Genomic DNA, 26522 nt, shown 5'->3' on the forward strand with positions numbered 1-26522 from the left:
ACTACAGTAATGGTGTCTGATCTTGACACCCTATATATATATATATATATATATATATATATATATATATATATATATATATATATATATATATATATATGTATATATATATATATGTATGTATATATATATATATATATATATGTATATATATATGTATGTATATATATATATATATGTATATATATATGTATGTATATCTTCTTCTTCTTCTTCTTTCGGCTGCTCCCGTTCGGGGTCGCCACAGCGGATCATCCGAATGATCCGCATAGTGATTTGGCACATGTTTTACGCCGGATGCCCTTCCTGACGCAACCCTGGTCGCCTCTTACGACACAGGGATAAGGTACACCTATTTTAACCGGGGTATACACCGGCCCAGTATACTGGTACTCATTTCGCCGACCTCGGAAGGATGACAGGCTGAGTCAACCCCCTGGTGTATTAATTCAGTGGCTCAACGGGGCTTGAACTCAGGACCTCTTGGATCCCAAGCCGCTGCCCTAACCACTGCGCCAACACCAGGTATTATATATGTATGTATATATATATATATGTATATATGTATATATATATATATATATATATATATATATGTATATATGTATGTATATATATATATATATATATGTATGTATATATGTATGTATATATATATATATGTATGTATATATATATGTATATATATATATGTATGTATATATATATGTATGTATATATATATATATATATATATGTATATATATGTATGTATATATATATATATATATATATATTTTTTTTTTTATATATGTATGTATATATATATATATATATATATATATATATATATATATGTATATATATATATATGTATGTATATATGTATGTATATATGTATGTATATATATATGTATATATATATATATATATATATATATATATATATATATATATATATATATATATATGTATGTATATATATATATATATATATGTATGTATATATATATATATATATATATGTATGTATATACATATATATATATATATATATATATATATATATATATATATGTAGTGTATTCGACATTATTCCCATCGCTTTGCTGGTGGGTCGAATCAAAAGTCATGCTGTACATACTTCGCAAACATTCTACTCTATTCACCCTATCATTTACCCGAGGTCATCTTCCATCTTCTTGGAAGTCGGCTCACATTATCTTTGTCAACCATCCTTACTGCTTATATGTGGCGTGAGCCAAAGAAATCACTTCTATTCGCTGTGAAGCTCAGTGTTGGATGCTTTGGTTTGAACCTCTATTTAAAATGAGTGAAATTAAACATCTTGAAAAATTAGAATTATTCTCGCTCAGATTTACATATCACCGTAATGCATGCTATCAAAATGATTAAACTTTCTTCATATAAGATGATGCTTTGTAATACTGGCTACCACTGGGTGGCATTATACGATACACATTTGCATAGAGAAAATTTGAGTCTTCCCCCACCCTGAACCCCCTCCCCCAGATATGCTATTCAAACAGAAATCATACTTGGGGTACTCTAGTGCAATATAAAAAATTTGGTTGGATTTGGTTCTGCAGTGTTTTTAGTTTTTGAAGCATACATAAACAAACAAATATATAAACAAACATAAGGCCCTATCACCTCCCACACGTAATTGGAAGGAACAACCAATCAGCTCTCACCTAATCAATTATCCCCAGCTGTGGCCAGGACTTTATAATTAACCTCCTGCCCTTTCAGTCAAAGAAAGCTACATAAAGCCAAACAAGGTAAGTCCTTTGCTGTTTTAAACCCCACCTGGGTTCCTCTATAGCTGCAGACATTCACAAGTAGCATGTACATGATAATCCCAATGCTGCACACCTACTCAGCCACAGGAGCGGTTTCATAATTTGTTGGCAAGTCATGAGCGACAGCATAGACTGAAATGGGTACCACACAGGCTCCCAAGCATGTACCACGAGCAATACCAAGAGCAATTACACAAATATCAAGTCCCAATCATTTCTCTCACCCGTAATTGGAGGGAATAACCAATCAGCCTCACTTGGGAGCCTCAGTGTCGCTGATGACTCACCAACAAGTGATGAAACCGGTTAGGTGGCTGAGGGGTCATGTAGCATTGGGATTCTCATGTGTGTACATGTACAAGTACCACATACATGAGAATCACAATGCCACATACCCCCATCAGCCCCGGGGTGGATTTCGTCACTTATTGAAGTCGGCGACAACATAGACAGGAACTTGCACCACTGAGACTTCCAAAAATGTACTAGTACCATGTGTAATGCCAATCGCAGTCATCCATGTTCTATGTCGTGACCCACAAAGCTCAAGCTATTCTCCTGATAACACACTTTGGTGATCTGGTTGTGAGGCAGGCTGTGGACACCCTGTGGAGTAACTCCACAAGTGTGGAAATATGATCTCCCCAAGTGCGGGTATGGTTAAAATATCATCAATACAACTATCAACATTTTCCATCCCAACCAGTAACCTCCTCAGGCCACATACTCGTGTAGCTCTGAGTTCAACATCCCAAACAGCATCATTAAAAACTCATGGGTGTTATCTGTCATCACAAATGCTGTCTTGTGCACACATTCATCAGCTACCTGCATTTGTCAATACCTCTGATTCAGGTCAATCTTTGTAAAATCATTATCCACACCAAAATTCTGGAAGAGGTCACTGACTGTTGCTATTGGCTCTGAATCAAATACAGTGATCTTAATGCGCTCCTGGTAGTCAACATACACACATTATAATATGAGTTCCCTGAAAAGGAACTTCTTTGCAGGAGGAGGTCATTTGGCCCAACAAGCCTGCGCAATGGTTGCCAACCTCTGGTAGTTTGTCCGTGCTCTATTGCTAAGTGTCAAGCAAGGAAGCAGCACATATCATTATTAGTGTCTATGGTATGACTACCAGGGTCAAGTTCTAACTTACGACCTCCCAGAATCAGAGAGGATGCTCTAACCATGACATCACAGAGTCTTGTTTGTTGTATTCTTTTCAAGAACCATCACCATTGTTTACATGTATGGTGACTGATGGCCGATTTATCCTCATACCCCTCATATCTTATGTCATTACTTCGGGACTCTATAACACTGTGCAGTATTGGGTACAGCTTCGACCAAACAGGCTCACCAATAGTCAGGTTAGCAAGCAATCAGGTTGTACATATCATCTGGCAAGTTGTGGGCTTCAACCACACCATGCAAGTAAGGAGTATCTACCTTAATCTTGACCAATGCCACCTCCCATACCATGTTGTCAATCAACAGCTTGGAGTTGAACTTCCCATGGTATTGGTCCTCCTTCACCACGACTGCCACAACCTGTATCCCCGAAGACCTGCACGGAAGAGCTGCTGACCTTCCCCATTCACCACTGCCATTGCCTTCTGGTTCCAGCAAGGGGTTGGATATATAGCAATGTTCACCAGCAGAAGCTTCTTGCCATATACAAGCAAACAAATATTTATTTACAATACATGATTCCAACTTGGTATCTGAGACCACATAGACAGGAGCATAAAGCTTCGAAGTTATATTTTTGCTCCACGTATTATATTATAATGTACTAGTAATATCCAATTGACACAAATAAAACATCCTTATCTCAGGAACGCCCTTTCTTAGGAAAACACAACTAGATCATGATATAAACCTCCCACCAAAATTTTATCAGGATCGGATCAAAACCCACGGAGCTGTGCTCGGGACAGACAGACAGACAGACATACAGACAGACAGACACACAACAATAACGAATATAGTGGTCATTTATTTTTTTCGTGAATCGTGAACCAATATAGTTAGGTAATAATTCAAATTTCTGTGAAAGTCAATTTAATATCACAGTTACCTTTTAGCATATAAAATAAATTAATAAACCGAAAAAGTTATATTTTTGTTCCACGTATTATATTATAATGTACTAGTAATATCCAATTGACACAAATAAAAGATGCAGGAAATGGTTTGTAGATTTTTGTATGGTAAATAATAATAAATTATTGAAACAATCAACACCAGTTACAAAAATGCGAATTACAAGAAACCACAAAAAAAGTTGTAAATTAGTGACACTGAAATTAGTTTTCATCAGCCTGTTTCTGCTTGAAAGTCAATGAGTGGGTTCAGAATGGTGCCAAGGAAGGAACTTCCAACAGAATAGCGTGTGAAGATCCAAACTCTGTGAGAAGGGCACACTATGAAGACAATAGCAGAAAAGCTGAAGATCTACAATGGTACACTTTGCAGTACCTGAAAGAAATGGGCTCAGGCAAGACAAGAAAAGACCAGGAAGACCCAGAAGACCCCCCCTCCCCCCACCCCTATGGCAAGACAAGACAAGCACTTGAAATAGCTCAGTCTATGCCATAGAAGAGAATCAAGTAGGCAGCTGACAAATGAAATGAGAGTAAGCCTGAACGTTAGCATCTCATCCAGCACTGTGCACAGAAGGCTGATTGCAGCAGGTCTCCATGGCAAAGAGCACAGAATAAGGTGAAATAAGAGGCAAAGAGCACAGGAAAAAATTAATTTTCCAGCAAGATAATGACCCAAAACACACCCAATATAGTAAAACAGTATTTGGAGAACAAGGTTACAGCTGGTGTGTTCCAGTATTAGAATGGCCACCACCGAGTCGGGACATGAGCCCCATCGAGGCCATGTGGGATTACCTGGAAACAGAGAAGAACAAGAGTAATCCAACTAACCTTACAAAACTGTGGAATGTACTATAGGATATTTGGCACAATATTCCTGTTAGAGTACTTCAGTCCTTTTCAGAAAGCATGGGTAAATTGAGTGATGGCACTCAAGAATGCAAAGGGTGGACACAAAGTATTTATAGATACACTAAAATGACACTGTTCTTGTTATTTACTTGAGCAGTTTGTTTCACATACATTTCAAAAGCCTGTTAATTAACAATAATAAACACATTTTATGGTTATCACTGATAATTTGATGAATCTACTGTTCCCTAAAGTATCAATAACATTGGAATAACCAAAACATTTTCACAGTACTGTATGTATTGGATCGTTGAGTTTTCACCAGGCAGCAGGCACTCACTTCACAATCTTCGCTGCTATGAGAATCATCTTGTGACGCTTTCATCCGTGACCCTTCATGCAGTTCTACAGCAGCCCTTGGCACCTTCAGTAGATGATTTGCAATGCCTTACAATATGCCCTTTTACGATTGCATACGTAATACCACATGTCAAAACTTAATAAATATCTCAGAACTTTGGCTGTTTAAATATATCTTCAAAAAGGCATTCCATGGCACTGTGGCTATACCGTTCGCATGTAAAACACTGTTTGGGAATAATCCACAGCTTTGCTACCCCCTTTCAGTCTAACAGGTCCTTTCTCTTTTACCTGCACCCTGGCATTGGCACACTGAATAATGGTTGACAGATGTCTGTTATGAGCAATCAGGAAAAGATCTGCAATCTGAGCTATCTCGAAGATTCATTGGTGCACTCTCACTCAGATGAACAGATAATTCCATCAGGCACAAAGCAATAAGTTGTTCCTTCACAAGAAAAGTCAAGCAAGTCATCAAATGTCTGGCTAGCCTTTGAGACAGTTCATCCCACTTTGTCAAGCAATTTGTTAACCTAACTATACATTGTCAAGGGCTCTCCACTGGTGATGGTTGTATGGCAGCTTAGCTGCCAGGGTAGCTATCATTTCTTGAAGCGCGACAGCTCTCCCCTAACTTTGGCTCTTGAACTTGGTTCAAGACCCATACTCAGTTAAATCATACCACTTCAAAAGCACTTTTCAACTGGTCTTATTAATCAACATCTGTCACATTTGACCGCCTGGAATACACATCAAGTCCTTTGTCAGTTAACAAAGTACTGAGCAAAGTGACCCATCCTGTCCTATCCCACAGGCTGTTAGTGGCAAAATGCTCAAAGCCCAACAGGAAGTTCCTCTTACCCTAATCAAAGTGGGGACCTTTGGAGCTCTAGCCTGTACTAGAACTGTGTTCTTCATATTCTCTAGCCGACCTATTTGAGCATGTACAGGGTGTTTCAAAAAGACCCACACAAACTTGGTTGCCAATATATTTGGAACCACAAATGATACAACGATACCCTTTGGTTTATACGATACAGAAACTCATACAAGGTCTTGTGAACACCATCAATACACTTCAATGTGAGCTCTGTTTGTCATGCGCAGGACATCAAGGCAGTACATGGGTTCTTGCCATGTTAGACTCATTATGTTTGCGTCCACCCGTGCGTATGCAGCTGTGATCCGAGAATGTAGATCCTACAGGTTTGCCACCTTGGTGTTGTAGGCAACATCTTTGACAAATGCCCACGGGGAAAAAATCAAGGGTTGATCTGGTGTGTCTGGTGATCAATTAAAAAAAATATCTGGTGATCATGGGGGCCACGCGGTTAGTCCATCTCAGCCAATCTATCGACCTGGAAATTTTTCATTCAGGATGGCTCGAACAACTAAGGCCCACCGACCTTTTTGAAAAATGATATTGGGGTGCAGGTCTTCAATCTGTGGGAAAGCGAATCCTTCCAACATGTTCATGTAAATTGGTGAGGTCACTGTATCCTCCGCAAAGAAGAACGGACCCACAAAGCGGTCATGGAAAAGGTAACACCACACATTGACCTTTGGACTATCGCATATGTGTTCAATGACCATGTGGGGATTTTCAGAGCCCCAGATCCTCACATTGTGCAAGTGTCACAAAAGCAAGCTTTGTCTGTGAACATGACCTTTTTCAGGTAATCTTCATCGTCCTCGATGTGACTGAGCAATTCCAAGCCAAACGCCGTGCATTTGCCTCCGTCATTTGGTTTGAGTTCCTGCAGAATCTGCACCTTATAGACATAAAGTTTCAGTCTTTCATGCAAAATCCTGTGTACAGTGTGGGTTGGTAGTCCCAGTTCTCTGCATGCACGTCATATTGATTTTCTGGGACTTTGTTGAAATGATTCACGCACTCGTTCAACGTCTGCTGCACTTGTGCTTTGTTGAATGGTACTTTTATGTTTCTGACAACTTCCAGTCTCCTTTAAAACCCTTGTACCACTCTCTGATCCGAGTCCACGATGATGGATTTCTTCCATACCTTGTCCGGAAAATACGTCGAACTGGCATGTCAGATCTCGTCTCAATGAAGCATTCAATGCACTGAGCTTTGTCCTGTTGAGTTGCCATTTTCATATAAATTAAACCACAAGAGCTGAAAACAAAGAAAAGTTATTGAGTTTCTTTATCATATAAAGCAAAGGGGATCGTTGTATCATTTGTGGTACTAAATATATGAACAACCAAAGTTGTCGAGGTCGTTTTGGAACACCCTGTATTTCAAAACACTTCAACTCTAATTTGGCGTCTAACCTTCGTATCGAGCTTCCCTCTCTCTTTCTGCCACAAACCTTCTATCCTCTGGTTCAGCCTTAAGTCATTTTTCTTCTCTCCTATTTCAACATTGAGCCATTTATCATCCTTTTCAGCCTTGAGCCTTTAATCTTCCTGATCCTTTAATCCTCCCGATCTGGCTAGAACTTTTTTTTAATCCAATGTCGAGGCTCGTATGAGAGCTAACACACACAACATACAACAAGGGGAGCAGGAGAAAAGAGGGGCAGGAAAGGGAAGGAAAAAAGGGGGGAACAGAGACATGAGGAGATCTGTATAAGGGAGAGGGATGGGGCGGAGTACACAGGATAAACAAGATGGACACTACAGGGACTTTCAGGAAGGAAAACAGGGAATTTGAAGGAGGTGGGTTTAGGGTGGATCAGCGGGGGTGGAAATGATCGTGGTTTTGGATGGTGGAAGATAAGAAGTGGTGGTGAACAGCTATTTTGAAGACCTCGAGGGAAGAATGGGATAGAAGAGAGTGTGGGAGTTTATTCCAAAGGTTATTCCAAAAGGAGGAATGAAAGTGTGAAGGTGAGCAGTGATTCGTGATTTTGGTAGTTTTACCAGAAAGGGGTTGCTGGCGAACCTTGAGAACCCTGCAGAAATATGGGGGAGGGGGGCGGGGGGACATATCACAGACAGAGCAAGGGGGGGGGGGTTGATAGCAGAGAGGAGATGGTAGAAGACAGAAAGACCACTGACCTGTGGTGAGAGAGTGAGAGGCCCAAAGACTCAGCCTCACCAGGAGAGATACCAATGCTCCCAAATGCCTTGGTTTCCACAGCGTGAAGCCGAGAAAGGTGAGAGGCAGGAGCACCAGCCCAGAATGTAGAGCAGGACTCCATCAGGTTGCGGCCGAAAGCTTTGTATGTGGTCAGGAGCTCAGGTGGGCCGAGGAAGGACTTTGCACGATGGAGGATGCCCAGTTGGCGACTGGCCTAGAAGGCTAGGTTGGAAATATAGCTTTTCCCAGGAAAGATCATGGCAGATAGTGAGACACAGAAGCTTGAATGAAAGGACTTCTCCAAGAGGATTGTTGAGAAAGTAGATGGGGGTGTTTTCCAAATGGTCCTTTTTGAGAGATATTGTGAGAGTGTGAGATTGGTCAAGATTGAAAGACATGTTGAACGTGTTGGACTAGTTTGTGATTTTATCCAGATCTGCAGTGAGCGAAGAAGCTGCTGCTTGCCGGTCTGAAGGATGACAGATGGTACGGCAGAGGGTGGAGTCATCAGCAAAGAGACAAAGAGGATTTTCCAGAGAGTCAGAGAGATCATTGATGAAAATCATAAAAAGAACAGGGCCCAGAATGCTACCTTGAGGAATTCCAGCCTGGACAGGAAGGGGGATGAAAGAACTCCATTTAGGGCCACACGTTGGCTACGACAGGAGAGGAAGTCTGCGAGCCATGGTGGAGATGGTCTTGGATACCATAGGAAGAGTGTTTAGTGAGCAGGGCAGGGTGCCAGACTGTGTCAAAAGCACACGATATGTTTTGGGATATGGCTCTGATTTCATGTCTGGCATTGAGGACCTCCATCCCTTGTTTGGAGAGCAGAAGCAGCATATCCAGGGTCGAGTGACGAGGTCTGAAACCAAATTGATGATCGGAAATCAAGTCTGAATTCAATGGAGAAGAGGACGGATTTAATGACTGAAGCGATGATGGATTCCATAACCTTGCTGATGATTGGGAGAAGGCTGATTGGTCTGTCATTGCAGGGATCTGTTTTTGCACCATTTTTTGCAGGGCAGTAATGTTTGCTGATTTACTAACAGATGGCAGATGACCTAGAGCAAATGAGAGGGTGAATAGTACAGAAAGAGGGTAATCAAGAACAGCAGAGCATGTTTTTACGACACGTGGGCTGATGCCTTCTGGACCGGTTGCAGAATCTGAGTCGAGGATTGACAGCAAACTCTGCACCTTGTCGGGAGAAAAGGACACAAAATCGAGGAACAGCTGGGTGCGACTGGGTAAGGTGGGTACAGAAAGCAATGGGTTTCGGGCACAAGATTTACAAGCAAAAACGGAATTTTGGCATTCAGCCTTTTCACATGCAGTGTCAGCTGTGCAGCCATTTGAGGTAAGGCAGGGGGTGGAGGGGGAACTTACACCAGAATCAGGCTTAATTATATCTCACTAGGATTTGGAGGAGGGAGACAGGTTTGAGAGTTCAGACTTGAGATCAGAAAGATGTTGTCTTCTGTCTCTCCTGAGGGGAGACACACACTTGTTCCGAACTTTGTGGAAGGAACTGAGATTGCCCTCAGTTGGATTAGCCTTCCATGAGGCAAAGTCAAGTTGTTTCAGGACAATTGCCTCGCCACAAGCTTCAGTGTGCCATGGGCGGGAGGACGGGTAGCACAACTGAAGACGAGACGGGATAAATCTGTGCATGTGAGAGAGTGCAAGTTTCTTTGAAATAATTCTCAGGATGAGTTGATGTTGGAGAAAGTAGAGATAGGAGACCAGTCTGGAAGTTTGATGGCCGCTTAAATTCCATTCCAGTCGGCCTGAGTGAAATGCCACTCGACTGACGCGACGGTGCTGAGATGGTTCTCTAATAACAGCCAGAGAGACATCGACTTTGACAAGCATGTGGCTAGATGAACCGAATGGAGTGGCGGAAGAACAGCGGATATTTTCAGGGAAATTGGTCAAAATCAGATCCAGAAGAGATGGAGTACCGTTGTTTGAGACCTAGGTCGGGAAGTTGACAGATTGTGCCAGTCCCCATGAGTTGCAGAAGTCTTTTGTTGAAGTGCCATGACAGGTGAGAGAGGTGCCCACAACCAGCCAACTGGCATGATGACAATTGAAGTCACCACATATGAGGAAGAGAGAGTTGGGATGAGAGGATAGAAGTTGGTCCATGTTTTCGGAGAGCGAGATGTAAATGGAGTCATCACTGGTGGATGGTACAACACACACATAAACATAAGTTGGGAGTGGAGGGTAAGCCATAGCCAGAGGTATTCCTGGGGGTATGGGGGAGTGAGGGCAGTGCATGGAGAGTGAGGAATAGAATCTTTGATGAAGAGAACAACTCCGCCACCCAGGACGAGGCTCAGGTCTGTCATACCAGAGGAGGGAGTAACCAGGGAGAGATACTTGCGAGTCAGAGACCTCTTGAGGGAGGAAAGTTTCTGTTAAGCACATTATGTCTGGGTTGTCAGTGGCAACCTGCATGGAAAGATCTGTCTGGTTTGAGCAAAGGCCCCAGATGTTTGAGGTCCACACTGATAAAGAAGAGCGTGGGGAGGAGGCTTTGGGTGCAGTGGATGGGAGGGGATGGGGGATGGTGGGACCAGGGAGAGGGGAGGAGTTAAGGAGAGTTGTGTGGTGGGTTGCAGAAGAGCTCGGGGAGAGGGCCAGATGAGGAAGAGAAAAGGCTTGGTGGTGATGGTTTGAGGTACAGTGGGGAGTAATATAAGAGTGGGCAGAGGGCAATTGAAGATTGAAAGAGGTGGAGTGATGAGATGGAAGAGAGAGGGTGGGGGAAGGAGGCAACTTTTTGGATGTGAAAGGGGGGACTTTGAGAAGGGGGAGTGAGGGATGAGGTTGGAGGGAGAATGGTGAGAGGGGAGAGTTGAGAGAGAAGGGTGAGGGGGGTGTTTTTGTGATAGGTGAGAGGTAAGCTTGGAGGAGGAATAGTGACGATGAGAGCAGGCATGACCAAGGTGCATGAGGGCGATGGCAGAGGTGGGGAGAGGGGAAGGATGAGACTTGGTAGTGGTATGGTGAAGAAGGAAGCGGGCAGGGGGAAGTATCTATTTTGAGACTTAAAATGTTTCAACTTCCTCTTTCACATGTGTGGTTCTCGGTAATGTATCATAATTCACTACTCTTTTTCTTCACTACTAATAAAACACCACTGTAAGTCACAAAATACATGGAGCAGCTCACAGCTCAACCCCTCTCCACTTCGCAATGTGGACCAACAATGGCCCACCTTGAAACATCCCCATAGCCACCTCCACGACAATACATTTCTTGGCCAATCCTCGACACGAGTCCCCTCTCGCTCAAGGGCTGTCTGAAGGCTCTAGCAGTCTTTGAGATGAGCATGCCATACCACTGCGCCACTGAGCAGAGATGCAAGATTCCACGCCATCCATAAAGTCACAGTCCCTGTCACCCTAACCACATACTCTTTGTGGCACTATTGACGCCAGTAGGAAGATTGATCCCTTAATGTGCCCTAGTCACAAAACCTTATGGTTCTTTATTTGATCACTGTCCAGCCCATGGCCAGGTGCACTCCAAATGTGCGTTTATTTTAGAGGTAAAGCAAAAGCATAACCTGAAGCACGAGAGCATGACATGGTGGACAACAAAGGAATTGATCATTTGCTTTTTCTCCCCTTATACTTCCTTTTCACTCTGCTTTCCCATTGATGTTTACTCGGAAAGAGAACATTCCCAAAAGCACCTCCCTCCACAACCTGCTCGTAATGTCAAAATTATTCTACATCTGAAAGTAACCAGAAATAATCAGTGGCGGAGGTAATGAATAATTTGTTCCACATTGAGTATTAAGTGTACAAGTGTTAAACATCCACTGAATACAATACACCACCTAACATTCACTCGTAAAAAAAATCGTGGCACTCGTCAATAAACCTATCTTGATATGACTGGACCCAAGTAGGTCATTTGTTCTCAGGATCAGTGCTTCTCACATTGTCATTGGAGCTTGTCTTTTGCAACAACATGAGGGCAAACTCTTTCCTGTGAGTTTCACAAGAAAGAAGCTGATCAATGAACACAAGAAATACTCAACTAAGTAAAAGGAAGGACTTGCTATTAAATGTGGCATGGCAATAATATGCATTTCCTTAAGGCCCTGTCACACCTTGACGATTTAGCCAGCATATGCCTGACGTATGAAAAATTTGGCTAAAACGCTGGCACACGTCGAATACGTTATGGGTAAGTTTGTATACATTAAGAGCATGCTGGCATACGTCGTAGTACGCCGAGCTGTGAGACAAATTTTCCATGCTTGAAATTTTTCGACGTATGCCAGCATATGACTCACACATTCCGCATAACGCTGGCCATAAGTTGTAGGCACGTTACGCGATCGTTGACACACGTCGACACACGTTACTTGTAAGTTACTCATAAGTCGAAACACGTCGAGGTAATGTTTAGCCTACCCGAAACTTATTTCTAACCTATGAGTAACATGTTGTAGGCACGTTACGCGATCGTTGACACACGTTACTTGTAAGTTACTCATAAGTCGAAACACATCGAGGTAATGTTTAGCCTACCCGAAACTTATTTCAAACCTATGAGTAACGTGTTGTAGGCACGTTACGCGATCGTCGACACACGTTACTTGTAAGTTACTCATAAGTCGAAACACGTCAAAATAATGGTTAGCGTCAGTGTTCCAGACTCTATGGCTTTTTTGGGGGTTTTTTTTTCTTTGGTATGACGGTGATGTTGACACTTCGATTTCTAGCACGGTTATAATATAATCTAATTAATAGGCTGCCGCTCAACGATTTAAATCATAACCGCACGAGAAATCGAAGTGTCAACATCACCGTCATACCAAAGAAGAAAAAAAAAACCCCCAAAAAACAGGGAGTCTGGAACACTGACGCTAACCATTACCTCGACGTGTTTCGACTTATGAGTAACTTACAAGTAACGTGTGTCGACGTGTGTCAACGATCGCGTAGCGTGCCTACAACTTATGCCAGCGTATGTGGAACGTGTGTCATTCGCCGAGTACGTCGAGAAATTTTCAACATGCTGAAAATTTGTCGACGTACTACGACGTATGCCAGCGTGCTCTTAACGTATACAAAACTTACCCATAACGTATTCGACGTGTGCCAGCTTGGTTCGGCAAATTTTTTATACGTCGGCATACGCTGGCTAAAACGTCAAGGTGTGACAGCGGCTTCACACTTCGATGTCTAGTGCAGTTGCGATTTGAATCGTCGAGCTGCAGCCTATGAATAGCCTACGCCACGTGATCGTCTGCGATACGCTGCCGCGCTATGCATAAGTTAGACTATCGTTGGGCATAGGTTGTGAACGCCGACAACACGCTCAGCATTCGTTGGTATAAGTTATCTATATGTGATTGAAACGTTCTGTGTATGTTACTAATACGTTATGCATACGTCCAACTCGTTATGAATACGTCCACAAATGGGAAAAAACATCAATAGTTCAGCGTACACCAGCGTTTTGCATACATTTTGATACCTTGCCATACGCTGGCTAAAACGTCAAGGTGTGACAGCCCCTTTACAAGGAACTTCGACACAGGAAGAAGCCATTAGGCTCATCAAAGCCTGCACTTTTCTTACCAACCTATGGTTGTTTGTCCATGTGCTATCCTTAAATGCTGAGCATCAAGCAAGGAAAGAGCATGTACCATTTTTAAAGTCTTTGGTATGGCTCAAAACACCCCCCCCCCCCCCCCAGAATCAGAGCAGACGCTCTAAACATTAAGCCACCGCGGCTGGTCAATAAAATTGGTACATTACAGTCATAACTTCCGACAACTTCTTATTTATAAACATGCCCAAACTGTGGGTTTGTAGTTCAAATTTTAAGGGATTGTGGAGTCTCAAACACTCAGCCATCCAGTCTTCGAAACATTGAAACTGTAGACAATAATTCATTATATGCAACAGTAAAGGTAAGCAGTGTCATTGTTGCAAATGTGTACAAGACACCCACACAAACATGGCCATCACCTGCCCTAACCCAATACAACCACTCCACAGTTTACATCGGGGATTCTAATAGTCATCACACTGAATGGGGATATAGGGAAAATGACGTGGCCAGAGAACAACTAACTGACTGCACGTCAATGGCTGATCTCAACCTGCTGTTTGACCCAAACAGCTGAAGTCCTTCCACTCGGGATTGTGGCAGACCAGAACAAATCCCGACCTCTGCTTCCTGACAAAGGATGACAGAGGGCTACCAGTGATGGCATCGAGAAGTGTTCTCGCTCCCTTCCCAAAAAGCCAACATCGCCGCACTGTTGTCCACATTGGGATCGAGATCCTGCTGCTGATCGAGATCCTCCAAGCCAAAACCATGCTGTAACTTCTGGAAAGCAGATTGGACCAAAGCAGCTCAATCCAGGATTGAGAATATACCACCTGTCCCAGCTAAACATACAGAATTTGTGCACCTCCTTCTCTCTGCTGCCACTGATACCATACCATACCATGCAGTTTCCACAAGACCAACACAACTTTCTGGACAATGGAGACTGAAAGGCTCCTAAAGGAGCACAACAAAACTGGGAACCCAGACATTGCGGAGGCACTAATTGAGGCACTCAACAGTGAACGTCTGAAGCACTGGAAGGAGTTGGTGGAGTCAGCAGACATCACCCACAGCAGCCGCAAGGCATGGGCATTGCTGAGGAAACTGGATGCCACAGAAAACACCACTGTTGCCATCCCAAGAGATTCCCCTGATTCCATCACGTCTCACCTCCTCCAGACCTCAAAGACACTGACCTCCAAATCACTAAGGCAGGAGGTAAAAAGGGATTAACTCCGAAACCTCCACCAAAGCCCATTGAGCAGCCACCTGTCGGTCCCATATACAAAGAAAGATATTGATGCCAGTAGAGGATAAATGGAGTTTCTGGGACTTCCATTCAAATGAATGGGGGAAAAGGGAAAAACTTTTGGACTCAAGCCCCAAAAGCACAAAATAGGAGACTGATTTTCTCCCCACCTATCCCCTTCCCTCCCATACAAGCAAATGTAAAATTGAGACTCATTACCTCCCCCTTCCATACAAGCAAATGTAAAATTGAGACTTACTGATTAAAACACTTCTTCCCTTTCATATTTTCATTCCACTCAAAGAGCGAACCAACAAATATTTGCCCATGTTCTACTTTAGGGAATAACTTAATTTTCCTATTACATTCATTTCCATTGAGTATATTCACAAAGAAAACTTGGAACTTGGTTCTTGGTTTAAGTGTCTTTGTTGAGCAGAAATGAAATGATAAAATTCTCTTTATGCTCTTATTTGACCACCTCCTGAGCCACATATCATTTTGAAATTGTAGTAAATTGTTTTTCCATTGTTCAATTGATAACCATCAAAGTTTTCAGTCCATTCAAGGATATTAATTTTTTCTTTACATCCTCCAACTTATTTGTAATTAAATTTATCCGCTTATTTGTTTTATCTACTTTTACCCCGGTTATTTCTTCAATAAGACTTATTTGATATTTCTCCCATTCTTTATGTTTCCCATTTAAATAACAAGGCTGATTACATCTCCACTCTTTGGTTTGGTTTTTGCTTGGTTCAATCAATTATAAATCAGTAAAAAGATGGCAGTCGCCTGTTAAAATTCCCAACCCAATATCTTAACACATACTTATAATCATAAGGAAGACAATTAATTCCATTCTCTAAAATATATATTTTATCATCAAAAGCTCCTAATGCTTTCTTATTTATCTCTTCTGTAAATAATTGATGTTTATAACTTCTTATTGTATTCATTTTCTGTACTCTTCCTTCTTTAAGGTTAAACAGTTGTAATAATGTTTAAAGATGATTGTTTCCTTGATTATATTTTTCTTTATTCCCTTTAGCTTCTTCTTACACCTTTCAATGCTATTATTATCAATATACGTAAACGCATAAGACTTTGATCTCAATCCTATAAATTCACCCATGACCTTCCCACCCAATTCATCTTTAAACTTACCAATAACCTTTTTATTCTTTGATGAAAACAACACATCACCTGACTTATAATTACTTGTAATATATATATATATATATATATATATATATATATATATATATATATATATATATTATCAATCATATCCTCATTTACATCACTTGTCTTAATTTCTAATATAAAACTATCTGTATCCATATATAACAATGACACATTATAATGTTAATTATTATTATAATTAATTATAATTAATTATCCTTAATACTTTGATTTTGAATTATTATAGTAATAGTCATACATTAACGACTTTGACAAGTCAAGAATTGATGTTCCGATATAAATGGGTTTATCCATTTCAATACTCTCTTTTTACAGCGCATGAGCTGTATACAATTGCACCGAGTTTGAAATGTCCCCGGCGTTGCGTCGCCGCAACGCAGAAATGAAATGCGTCGTCTACCACGTCTCCGGTGGGTCCGGTGTCCCACCACCCCACGTGCCTCAAGACAGCCAATGATGGCCGTCCGGTAGATGCAGTGCGTAACCTCGACGGAAATGGCGACAATTGACGGAAATATCCGAGTATTTCAATGGAAATTTGTGAAACTAATGTGTTATATATGTGAAAACCATTGAATTCATTGCTTGACGGAAAAAAAAAAATGAAGAAACGCTCCCCTCATGTACGAACGAACGAACGAACGAAAGACGTCATTTCCATCCACCATGGCATTTCGCGCCGAATGCAGAAAGGTAAGTTCTTCTTATGCCATCATTCTCTTTAATATTAGCCATAAACAAGTGTTTCGTCATGCATTAGTAGTTGAAATTTTCTTACAACAAGAACGAAAAAATAATCTCCTCAGATTCAACAAGAAAGAAAAAAAAACAACCCGAAAACATCACGTGTAAGACAAGACCAATCGAGCTGAAGGAAACGATACTGTAACTGCACTGCTCCTGATTGGTCAAAGGACACCACGTGTGTTGTGTGGGCGGTGTTATGCACGAGGATTCCAGGCTAAGTTCTTCTTATGCCATCATTCTCTTTAATATTAGCCATAAACAAGTGTTTCGTCATGCATTAGTAGTTGAAATTTACTTACAATCATTCTTTTGCGGCCTCCTGCCACGGTGTATTGAACGATTGCATTCCTTCTGTTATATATAAAGGTGCTTATCACAATAATAACAAGATTTTTACATTTCAAATATTAAGTATGCTTTTTAATTGTTTTTTAACTGAAAAAGCATAAATTGCATATTTTAACATTAGTGTACTCATTTGATTCACCACACGCGCTGTATTGAAGGATTTCACTTGTTTTAAATGAATAGCAAAAGTTCTCTGAAAACACCTCCGCTCGTTCAAAACTTGGTCTATTAATTAACTTTGAAGCCTGTTTCAAGAGGCAAGTCTTATGTTTTGTCGATTTCTAACATTTTCCATAGTCTTTCCAAATACAGCATTAATCATTAATTTATAAAAGTCCTCAAAATCTGTTTTTGCTTCTTTTTGTATTAAAATCAATATACTTCTTTAAACAATGACTTTGTTTAGATTTCAAAATCCGATGAATTTTCCTCACTCTCAACCCAGCAGATAAATATTGTCTCAAGTTCCTTTGATGCAAAACATCACTTTCTTTATCATTTAATGTAGTAAGTAGTTTTTCTGGAGATTTACCTTTTATATTAAATGACTGTTGGTAATCACTTAACCATTATTTTCTTGGACTTTCTTTATCAGGGGCATAAGGTAGGTCTTTATGTTTGTGATGAAGTTCTTCTGGATATTTTAAATCAACCTCAAAATAATATCCAACTTCAGCTTCATCCAATTATTTTTGAGGAGACAACAATGTCTTGTAAAACTTTTTCATAATGTTGTTCTTTAACCCATTTAAGTTTTCCATAAGGTAAAGATTGAGACATAGCCCACCCATACAAATTGTTAGCATCATAATACATCAGGTAAGAGTTGTCCTCATTCTTATTATAATCAGGAAGATATTTGTTATTTGCTTTAGCATATCTCTTGGAATATACTTGAGATATTCCTCCTCTTTTAGCCTTCTCTATCATTAAAAGCATATCTATATCACTGATTAATTCCAAATTTTGTTTTGTCATTTTTAACATAGCACTCCAAGCCAAACCCAGGGCTGTGTAATAGTGAGCGGGGTCTAATCCAGAAGAATTTTTAGATCCTCTTGGAGGATCTGTAAGTCTTACTCACGTTGTTGTTCTTCATCTTCTTCTTGTGGACTTTTTTGTTTCACAGCCTACAGTTTTCATCAAAACTTCTTGAAACTTGGCATATATGTGTAAAAATACCCTACGCAGACAGTAACCATCTCCGATTTTGAAAATTCCTCCTAGAAAAAAAGTTATGACGTCAAAATATCTCTGCTAATGGAAATTGCCTAACAAATTATCTCCGAAACTAGGCAAGCTTTTTGAATTGTTTGTGGGAATCAAACAGGACATTAGCAGAGATGAATTACCGCACATATGATACATCACTATGACGTCATATCAACTTTTATGACATCATTCCTATTTTTTTTTCACAACCCAGAGTTTTCATCGGTTATTTCTAAAACTTGCCATGTATATGCAGAAAGCCCACGCGCAGGCAGTAAACATCTCCGATTTTGGAAATTCTTCCTAGAAAAAAAGTTGACGTCATAATATCGCCACTAATGGAAATCGCCGATACCATTATCTCCAAAACTAGCAAGCTGTTTGAATTTTGTTTGTGGGAATCAAGCCGGGCATTAGCACAGATAATTTATTGCAAACCTGATACATCACAATGACGTAATATTCGTTTTTATGATGTCATCATTAAGAGGACGAGGATCTTAGCTCATTTGAGCTTGTTATTATGACAGACTGTTCTAAAAGTTTCAAACACATCAGCCAATAACAATACATCAGTTTTAAGATACAAATCATGATATTCTCCAAGATTCTTTATATTAAACTTCTCCCAAACCTTTTTAGCTTGTGTATAATCTCTATCGGAAATATGAGTTTTATTCAACTTGCCATAGAAACTTTTCCTTGAAGGAAGTTGTGTTTCTTTAAACTTCTCTAATGAATCCATGTTGTCATACGGATATATTCCCTTTTGTAATAAGAGATCAATCTCTTCTTGATTTGAGAAATGTGATTTAAGATTCAGTAAGTTTTTAATATTTGATGCTAAGTTAGATAATGGACTTGCCATAAACTTGTATGTGTCAAGAAATCTGATATGGGTTATGGGGGATGTATGAATTGTTTTTGTGAATGAGATGTATTTTTGATCTGTGTTAGGAATGGCAGAAATATCTCCAGATATCTTTGAAAGATCATTTATAAATAGATGTGTGTCATCATGAGCATTGTTGTGAAGAAAGACAGGAATAAAGTTTGGGGGCTTGCAATTAAGATTACAATGGCAATGAGCTGGGCCTCTACATTTTCCAGTAAGATGACAATGATCCCTAACATTGACCTCTCCCTCAATTTTCTCCTCACAAATATGACAGATACTGTTCTTTCTAAATTCCTTTTTCTCTCCCTTTGTTAATGACATTGGTTTATAGGTTTTAACCATTATTTCTCTTCGTCTTATGCAGTCATTTTCCAATCGTCTTACACACTCTTCTGAGGTATCTTCTCCTCTATAAAGTTCGAACTTGTATTCATCACCAACAGATGATTTGATATAATAACAGAAACCACAAGGAGTATATATTTTATATTTATTTGTGTATGATTTATTTGGATTTGGAGAAACAGCATCTATCTTTTCAAGGATACTTTCAAAATCAGCATATATCACAAATGGATGTTTTATAGATTTGTTAAAATCTTTGAATGATATGTTTGAACCTGCTTTTGGTAAATTGATTATGGTTGATTTATGATTACTACAATATTTCGAATGTTGATTTAATTGTTCTTTCGTATGAAAGGAGTTGAGACATCTCTTAGAAGGATACATTTTACATTTTCTCTTGTATAGTTGTGATTTGGTTAATCTTGATAATTTTGTGATAAAAGCATAATGTGATTTTTCCTTTGAAGTAAAGCAGAGAAGGTCAATGTGTGTTTCATCATATTTATAGTTGTTTGAAATTTTTAATATCTGAACTTTGTATCCGTTAATCCATATACATTAACAGATAGATTATTCATTTTCTCAAATTTAGGAATATCTCTCAATGACATTGGAAACTTTAAATCTTTAACATTTAATGTATTCTCGTATTTCTTATAATGCTCAACCTTTCAGGTTTCCATTGTGGAGGATGTAAAGGTGGGTTTTCACGGGACACGCGAACCGTTCGCGTGTCCCGTGAAAACCCACCTTAAGTGAGCAAGAACAGACCATAGAAAACATTTATTATCTTTGTTTTGAATATTAACAACCGCTTTCTTAAGTTTTATCTCTATTGGTAAATCAATATAGGAAGAAGCTTGAAGAGGATCTGATTTTAAGATGTGTATATCTAAAAAGATTCTTTTTGTCATAGCAAATCTACTACCTACTATAGTGTTATGAACATCTTGTTCTTGTCTCTGGAGTTCATCGTAAACATCACATCTTACAAAATCTTGAAATGAAGAGAAAAAGTGAGGGTTTGTCCTCATATAGGGAGTAGTTTCATCACCTTCTCTTACTATATTCAATTTTACTCCCATATAAAACTTAAAAGTTTTCATTCACTTTATGTGTTTATAATTACAGCTTTATTACTTTGTTTAACCATATCAACAGCTTCAATCATTGAAGATGGTCCAGGGTCTTGAAAGAGAAACAATCTTATTTTTATATGTCCTTTAAATGCCCCATCAGTGTTTTCAATGGAGAATTTAGTGGCACCTTCCCTTTCATCATTGTTCTTGTGTTTGCGTGATTTAAGGTGTTAATTATAATTTTTTTAAAAAGAATATCATTATCACATCGATCACAATGTTTTGTTTCTTAGTCAAGGGGAGATATTTGTCTGAAAAGATTGAATGTGTGTTTGCTGGTTTGAAGGTTTTTTTTATAACATTTATATTCATGATTACAAACATCGCAGTACGTTGTATTCACCATATTAATATAACAAAACTTTGTTTAAAATAAAATTTTCTTGATGAAAATTCCATTTAATTTATAAGTGAATCTGTGCTTAAAACCATTTTATCCTCTAACTTTTTTCACTTAATAAATACAATGTATCAAGACACAAAAGACAAGTTCCAATCAATCTCTTCATTTGTAAAAGATACTGAGAAATATGTCGAGGATGTAAAATTGAGCAAAGATAAATAAAACAACTATTGGATAAAAACAATTATGGTGAATAATATGAGTTCTTCAATTTCCTTCAGTGGAAGGGCTTTTCATATATCTGGAAGAACATCAATTAAAGTAGCTCTAACAAAAATTTCTCCTCTCCTGGCAATATATTCAAAACGATAAAAAGCAATGAAACGAGAAAAAGTATCAAAAAAGAAAAACCTTATGGATGAAGCTTCAGAAAGAAAAGATAAGACCATCTGTAATATGCAAGGAGAAATTTGTATTTTTTTTCAAGAACCCTAAAGATGTAAATCCTGATGAAATAAAGGATGTTAATATATCAGGTGAAATGACATTTTGTTCAATAGTCGTTAAGATCATTTAAAAATTACCTTTAATATTAAAAATGTAGTTGTTGAATCTGTTCATGAAAAAAAGTATATAGATATGGATGGTAATGTTTTTTTCTAAGAATTAAATACGAGTCATTATTCAACTGAAGATTTGAAGATTATGAGAGTGATGATAGTATCTCTGTTGGAACAGAAGACAGTTATGATACCGAGAGTTTGTGTTCAAACGGTAGTTATGAAAGTAGAAAGTAGTTATGAAAAATGACGTCATCTTTTGACGTCATTTTGACACACTTCCGGGGACGTCACGTCCAATCGGGGACTACCATTCTGAAAGCTCGTAGTTCACTGAACGTTTTAACGTTGGTTTCATGTCAATAGCTCTATTAGATCTGAAGCTATGCCTACAAGTATATTTTGACCTTGACTGTGACCTTGACCTTGACTACAGAGTTAATTGGCAAAACTTGTACATCAATAAACAGATATTTTGGTACTGATCCTAATGCCTGGATTTGGGAGACTTTGCTTAATAAACTATATAAATATTTGAATGTAAAATATCAGGACATTTTAGCCACAATTGAAAAACGTCATGTTCAAACGTCAATGACGTCATAACGGTCAGTCCGATCGAAGTCAAATTTGGTGTGTGACGTCCTTAAGTTAAGTCCTACAAAACGGTATGATCAAAACTGATGAGATCGAAAATTGAAAATTTACGTCATTTTGTGACGTCATTTAGACGCACTTCTGATGACGTTATGTCAAATCCGACACTACATATCCGAAAGGTATCTCATCATGGAACAATATGGCGGTGGTTTCATGTCGATAGCTGTATTATGAAGGAAGTTATGCTCAAAAGAGTGTTTTTGACCTTTTCATGACCTTGACCTTGACCTTTGACCCGATCCCTCCCAAAATCTAATCTAATCGTCCTTGGATACTCACGAATCATCCCACCAAATTTCATGCAATTCGGTTTAATACTTTCTGAGTTATGCGAATAACAAACAAACACACATATTCACAAATAAATAAATACACAGCGACCAAAACATAATCTTTCGCAGAATGCGAAGGTAATGAGACAAATTATTAAACATCGGAGTGGTAATGGGGTTAAGATTTTATCATTCGGTTTTGATGTTGATGAAGAAACTCAATGCAAACGTATGAAAAGCAGAGATACAAGTATTAGTGAAGAAGAAATTACAACTCGTATTAATGTTAATAAAGAATTTGATAAAACATTTAAAGAAAAGGATTTATTTGAACACATCGACTTCAAAGATGAAGAAAAGGAAAATTTCCCTGTTGACCTATATAATTCGGTGAATTATATTTTCCAATAAATAAATGGATGCGAAAGAAAGAGCAAGAAGATTTAAGGAGCATCAAGAGTTGGTTTCAAAAGTTGTAAAACAACAGGAAGACATAAAGAAGAAATGCAGACAGAAACTAACGGGTGAAAGAAGCATTTGAAAGAAAACAAGAAAAAAAATTTTAACCACTTTTAAAAACTTCCCAAGAAAAAATTATAGATGCTTCCACAGTTCCCACAATAGAATACACTCATAAAAAAAACTTCAAATTTTAAAATATTTCAGTCAAATGACGGAGTAAGAATTCGAGCATATAGGAGAATGAGAATATGATGATGAAGGATTATTTCATCAACTGAAAGAGATTAATCAACCCCCTGATTATATTGTAAAGGCTCTTCAAAACAATGAATATTCAGCGGATTCAAAAACCAATGCAGGACTCATTCTAACAGAACAACCAGCAATATTTAATCTTGTTCAAGAAAAGGGATTGATATTTAATGGTGAATTAAGGTTCTTGAGTTCTGCTCAAGCACCTGTTAAACTAACTCCGAGATGAATGTTTCTTCGAACAAAAGATGGAAAACAAGGTTCAACTGTGAGGGATGAATCAAAGTATTTTGATAAACCATTGGATATGAAAAATAAGGATGATAGAATATATATTGATTTGCTGGACTCTCGTAATTATAGGTTTCGTCTATCTGGTAAAAATAGGAAGAATGAGGAGAAACACATGATTCAGGCTTCAAGTTGGCTTGGTTCAGGTGATAGTTTTCTTCCAAATGACCCATCACAATTAGTTAATAGACTGTTATTGCTGTTAGGTCATAAGAAGGCTGGAAATAAGAATTGTTTTAATGAAGCATCAGCCATTTTAGACCAGTTAATGAACATGAGAATAATTAATAAATGTCAATACAAGACATTTTATCTCGTATTAAATAAGATGAGAAGCACAATCCTTAGTTTTAATTTCACAAGTGACCATACATCTTCATTCCCATACCCACTACAACTTGACGCAACAAAAGAATATGAGGCCTCTTTATTGTCCATGGAAACTTATAATACCTTATTTAATATCACCGAGAAAAATGAGAAGTTTAGTTATAATCCGGGAAGTGGATACAAAACGATAACAGTTTCACCCAGAGCATATGAGATTTCTCAAATATCTTCCGAAATTGCTCGTCTTATGAAGGAACAGGGTGATAAACCAAAAAATATTGTTACAGATATTCAAAAACATACTTCAAAATCAACGATTAAACTTAAAAATAAATACAACGTTGATTTCACAATTGATCATTCATTGAGAGAGTTATTGGGTTTCTCCTCAAAAAAGGATTGAAACTAATGGGACGTTTTACAGATAATGTCATTCGAATATCCTTAGGCATGAATTCGGTATTAATTCACTGTGATTTGATTGATGGCGCTTATCATGATGGAATAAGAACAAATACAATATTTTCATTCAGCGCATACCCAACCCCAATTGGTTATAAATTCAATATGGATCCCAAAAATCTGGTTTATCTACCTGTGTCAGGAAAAACCATATACAGAGTAAATTTTAGCATAACCGACCAAGATAATCGCATGATTTCTTTAAATGGAGAAATTATATCCATCAGAATGCACATACGTGAAGTTTTCCAATAAATAAATACGATGGTTATTTTGAGGAAACACGAGTTGGGAAAATATAAAATAATTACAGGGGATGGGATGTTCCTTTCCCCATACTACAAGGGTGAAGGTATGTATCTTGGTAGAGGATACTATAAACACAAGAGAAAAAGGGGTGTCGGACATCAATTTAGAAAAAAAGGAGATGGGATAATTGATACTCTCATGGGTATAGGTTCAACTATTCTTTAACATAAAGACCTAATTGGTTCAACTGCTTCTGCTGTGGGAAATGTAGCGGGTGCTATAAAGAATATAAAAGATGCCCAAAAGAAATCTCATAAATTGCAAACAATAAAAGAAATTAAGAAAGGCAAAACTCAGTTGTCTCCCCAAGAACGACAGAAAATAATTCAAATACTTGGGTCAGGGTTTCAAAAGTTTTAACATATTTTTTTCCGAAATAAATACAAGTATGGAAGCAATTGATAGTATCTATGATTTGGATGATCCCATTGTCATCTCAAACTCTTCTAAAAAAGAAGACTACTTCAAGGTAAATGCCATAACTGGAACAGACGAATGCAAGTGGAACAAAAAGTTTTGAAATAAATAATCAACAAACTTATTTGAATGTAGCCGAAAGTTGCTAGTGTAAATTTACATTCACTAAGGCTGTGAATAACACAAACGCTACACTCATAAATTATTTCTTCTGGAAAATGTTTGATAGTGTTCGTTTGTACATTGGAACACAAGAAGTTGAAGCAGTTGATTATGTCTCTGCTACATCTGAAATGATGAAATATACACGATATTCATTTCGAGATAGAATGGGAAAGGGGGCTGTCGAAGGTTTTATTTCTGATATGGCAACGGGAACAAACACAGACACTGGATATAATCAAAGGAAAGGAATGTATAATGATGATACAAAAACAGGTAAGAGTTTTACTGTGGCCGTTCCTCTTAAAGGTATATTTGGATTTTGTGATCATGATAAAGTTCTGTATGGTCTTAAAATTAGATTTCAACTGCAAAGGAATGATAATGAAAATAGATTGCTTTTTGGTGTGGCTAATGCTTTTGCTGATCAGAATAAATTTCTAATTGATGAAATTAGTTGGTATATTAATGAATATACTCCTAATCTTAAAGCAGAAGAGAAGTTGAATAGAAAACTTAACTGAAAGAAACCACTCAATGTATCATACTTTAAAAGATGCCAACACGTTAAACTGAACCAAACCACTTACACATGGAATTTGGGTGTTCTGGAAGGAAAGCCATGATAACAGTGGCTCATTTTTTTAAAAAAACCAGATGGTGATACTGCTACTGATAAGAATAATGCATCGAGTGGTAATGCTTAGGTGAAACAACTTCGCGTTTTTCTAGATCAGCGTTTCTCAACCTTTTTACCCTTGTGGAACCCTTGAAATCGTTTTCATGTCTCAGGGAACCCCTGCATAAAAAAATTATTATATACCATTATTAATATCCATCTCTTTTATATTTTTATCGTAGTTCACATGGTAAATATAACATTTTTTTTTGGATACCTGGTTTAAGGAAAAAATGACCCCCTTTTTGCCAAATTTATTGGCAATGAAAAAAAAACATACTGTTCGTTTATGAGACCTCACACCAAGGTTTTAATTCACAAAAAAAAAAAACACCTCATGTAACTTGATCAACAAACCTTAAACAAATAAAGCTGAAGCAATAAAGGTAAAGAGAAGAACTAACCGA

General features: G+C 38.4%; 3 protein-coding genes across 12 annotated transcripts in view; 1 reads left to right on the forward strand and 2 right to left on the reverse strand.

The window, feature by feature from the left end:
• The window catches only part of LOC147027536 (homeobox protein Hox-A4-like), a 253909-nt gene that overhangs the window by 85796 nt on the left and 141591 nt on the right, over nucleotides 1-26522 (forward strand). Inside the window, exon 3 of one of the 5 annotated variants that reach the window (XR_015057091.1) lies at nucleotides 3306-3320. The exons of the other annotated variants lie outside the window; for them this stretch is intronic. The gene's annotated coding sequence lies outside the window, so the exon portion shown is untranslated. Of the gene's footprint in view, nucleotides 1-3305; nucleotides 3321-26522 lie in introns of those variants that run through there. 5 annotated transcript variants of the gene reach the window in all.
• The window catches only part of LOC147027537 (uncharacterized), a 91266-nt gene that overhangs the window by 34683 nt on the left and 30061 nt on the right, over nucleotides 1-26522 (reverse strand). The window lies entirely within an intron of this gene.
• The window catches only part of LOC147027538 (uncharacterized), a 184303-nt gene continuing 162538 nt past the window's right edge, over nucleotides 4758-26522 (reverse strand). The window contains exon 4 of the mRNA XM_085877018.1: nucleotides 4758-5192. Coding sequence (XP_085733144.1) covers nucleotides 5164-5192 — 29 coding nt within the window. The 3' untranslated portion in view covers nucleotides 4758-5163. The remainder of the gene's footprint in view (nucleotides 5193-26522) is intronic.

The sequence above is a fragment of the Eptatretus burgeri genome, chromosome 4 (genome assembly GCF_056783735.1).
Source record: "Eptatretus burgeri isolate ZD-2024b chromosome 4, Ebu_testis_v1, whole genome shotgun sequence".
NCBI classification, from domain to species: domain Eukaryota; kingdom Metazoa; phylum Chordata; class Myxini; order Myxiniformes; family Myxinidae; genus Eptatretus; species Eptatretus burgeri.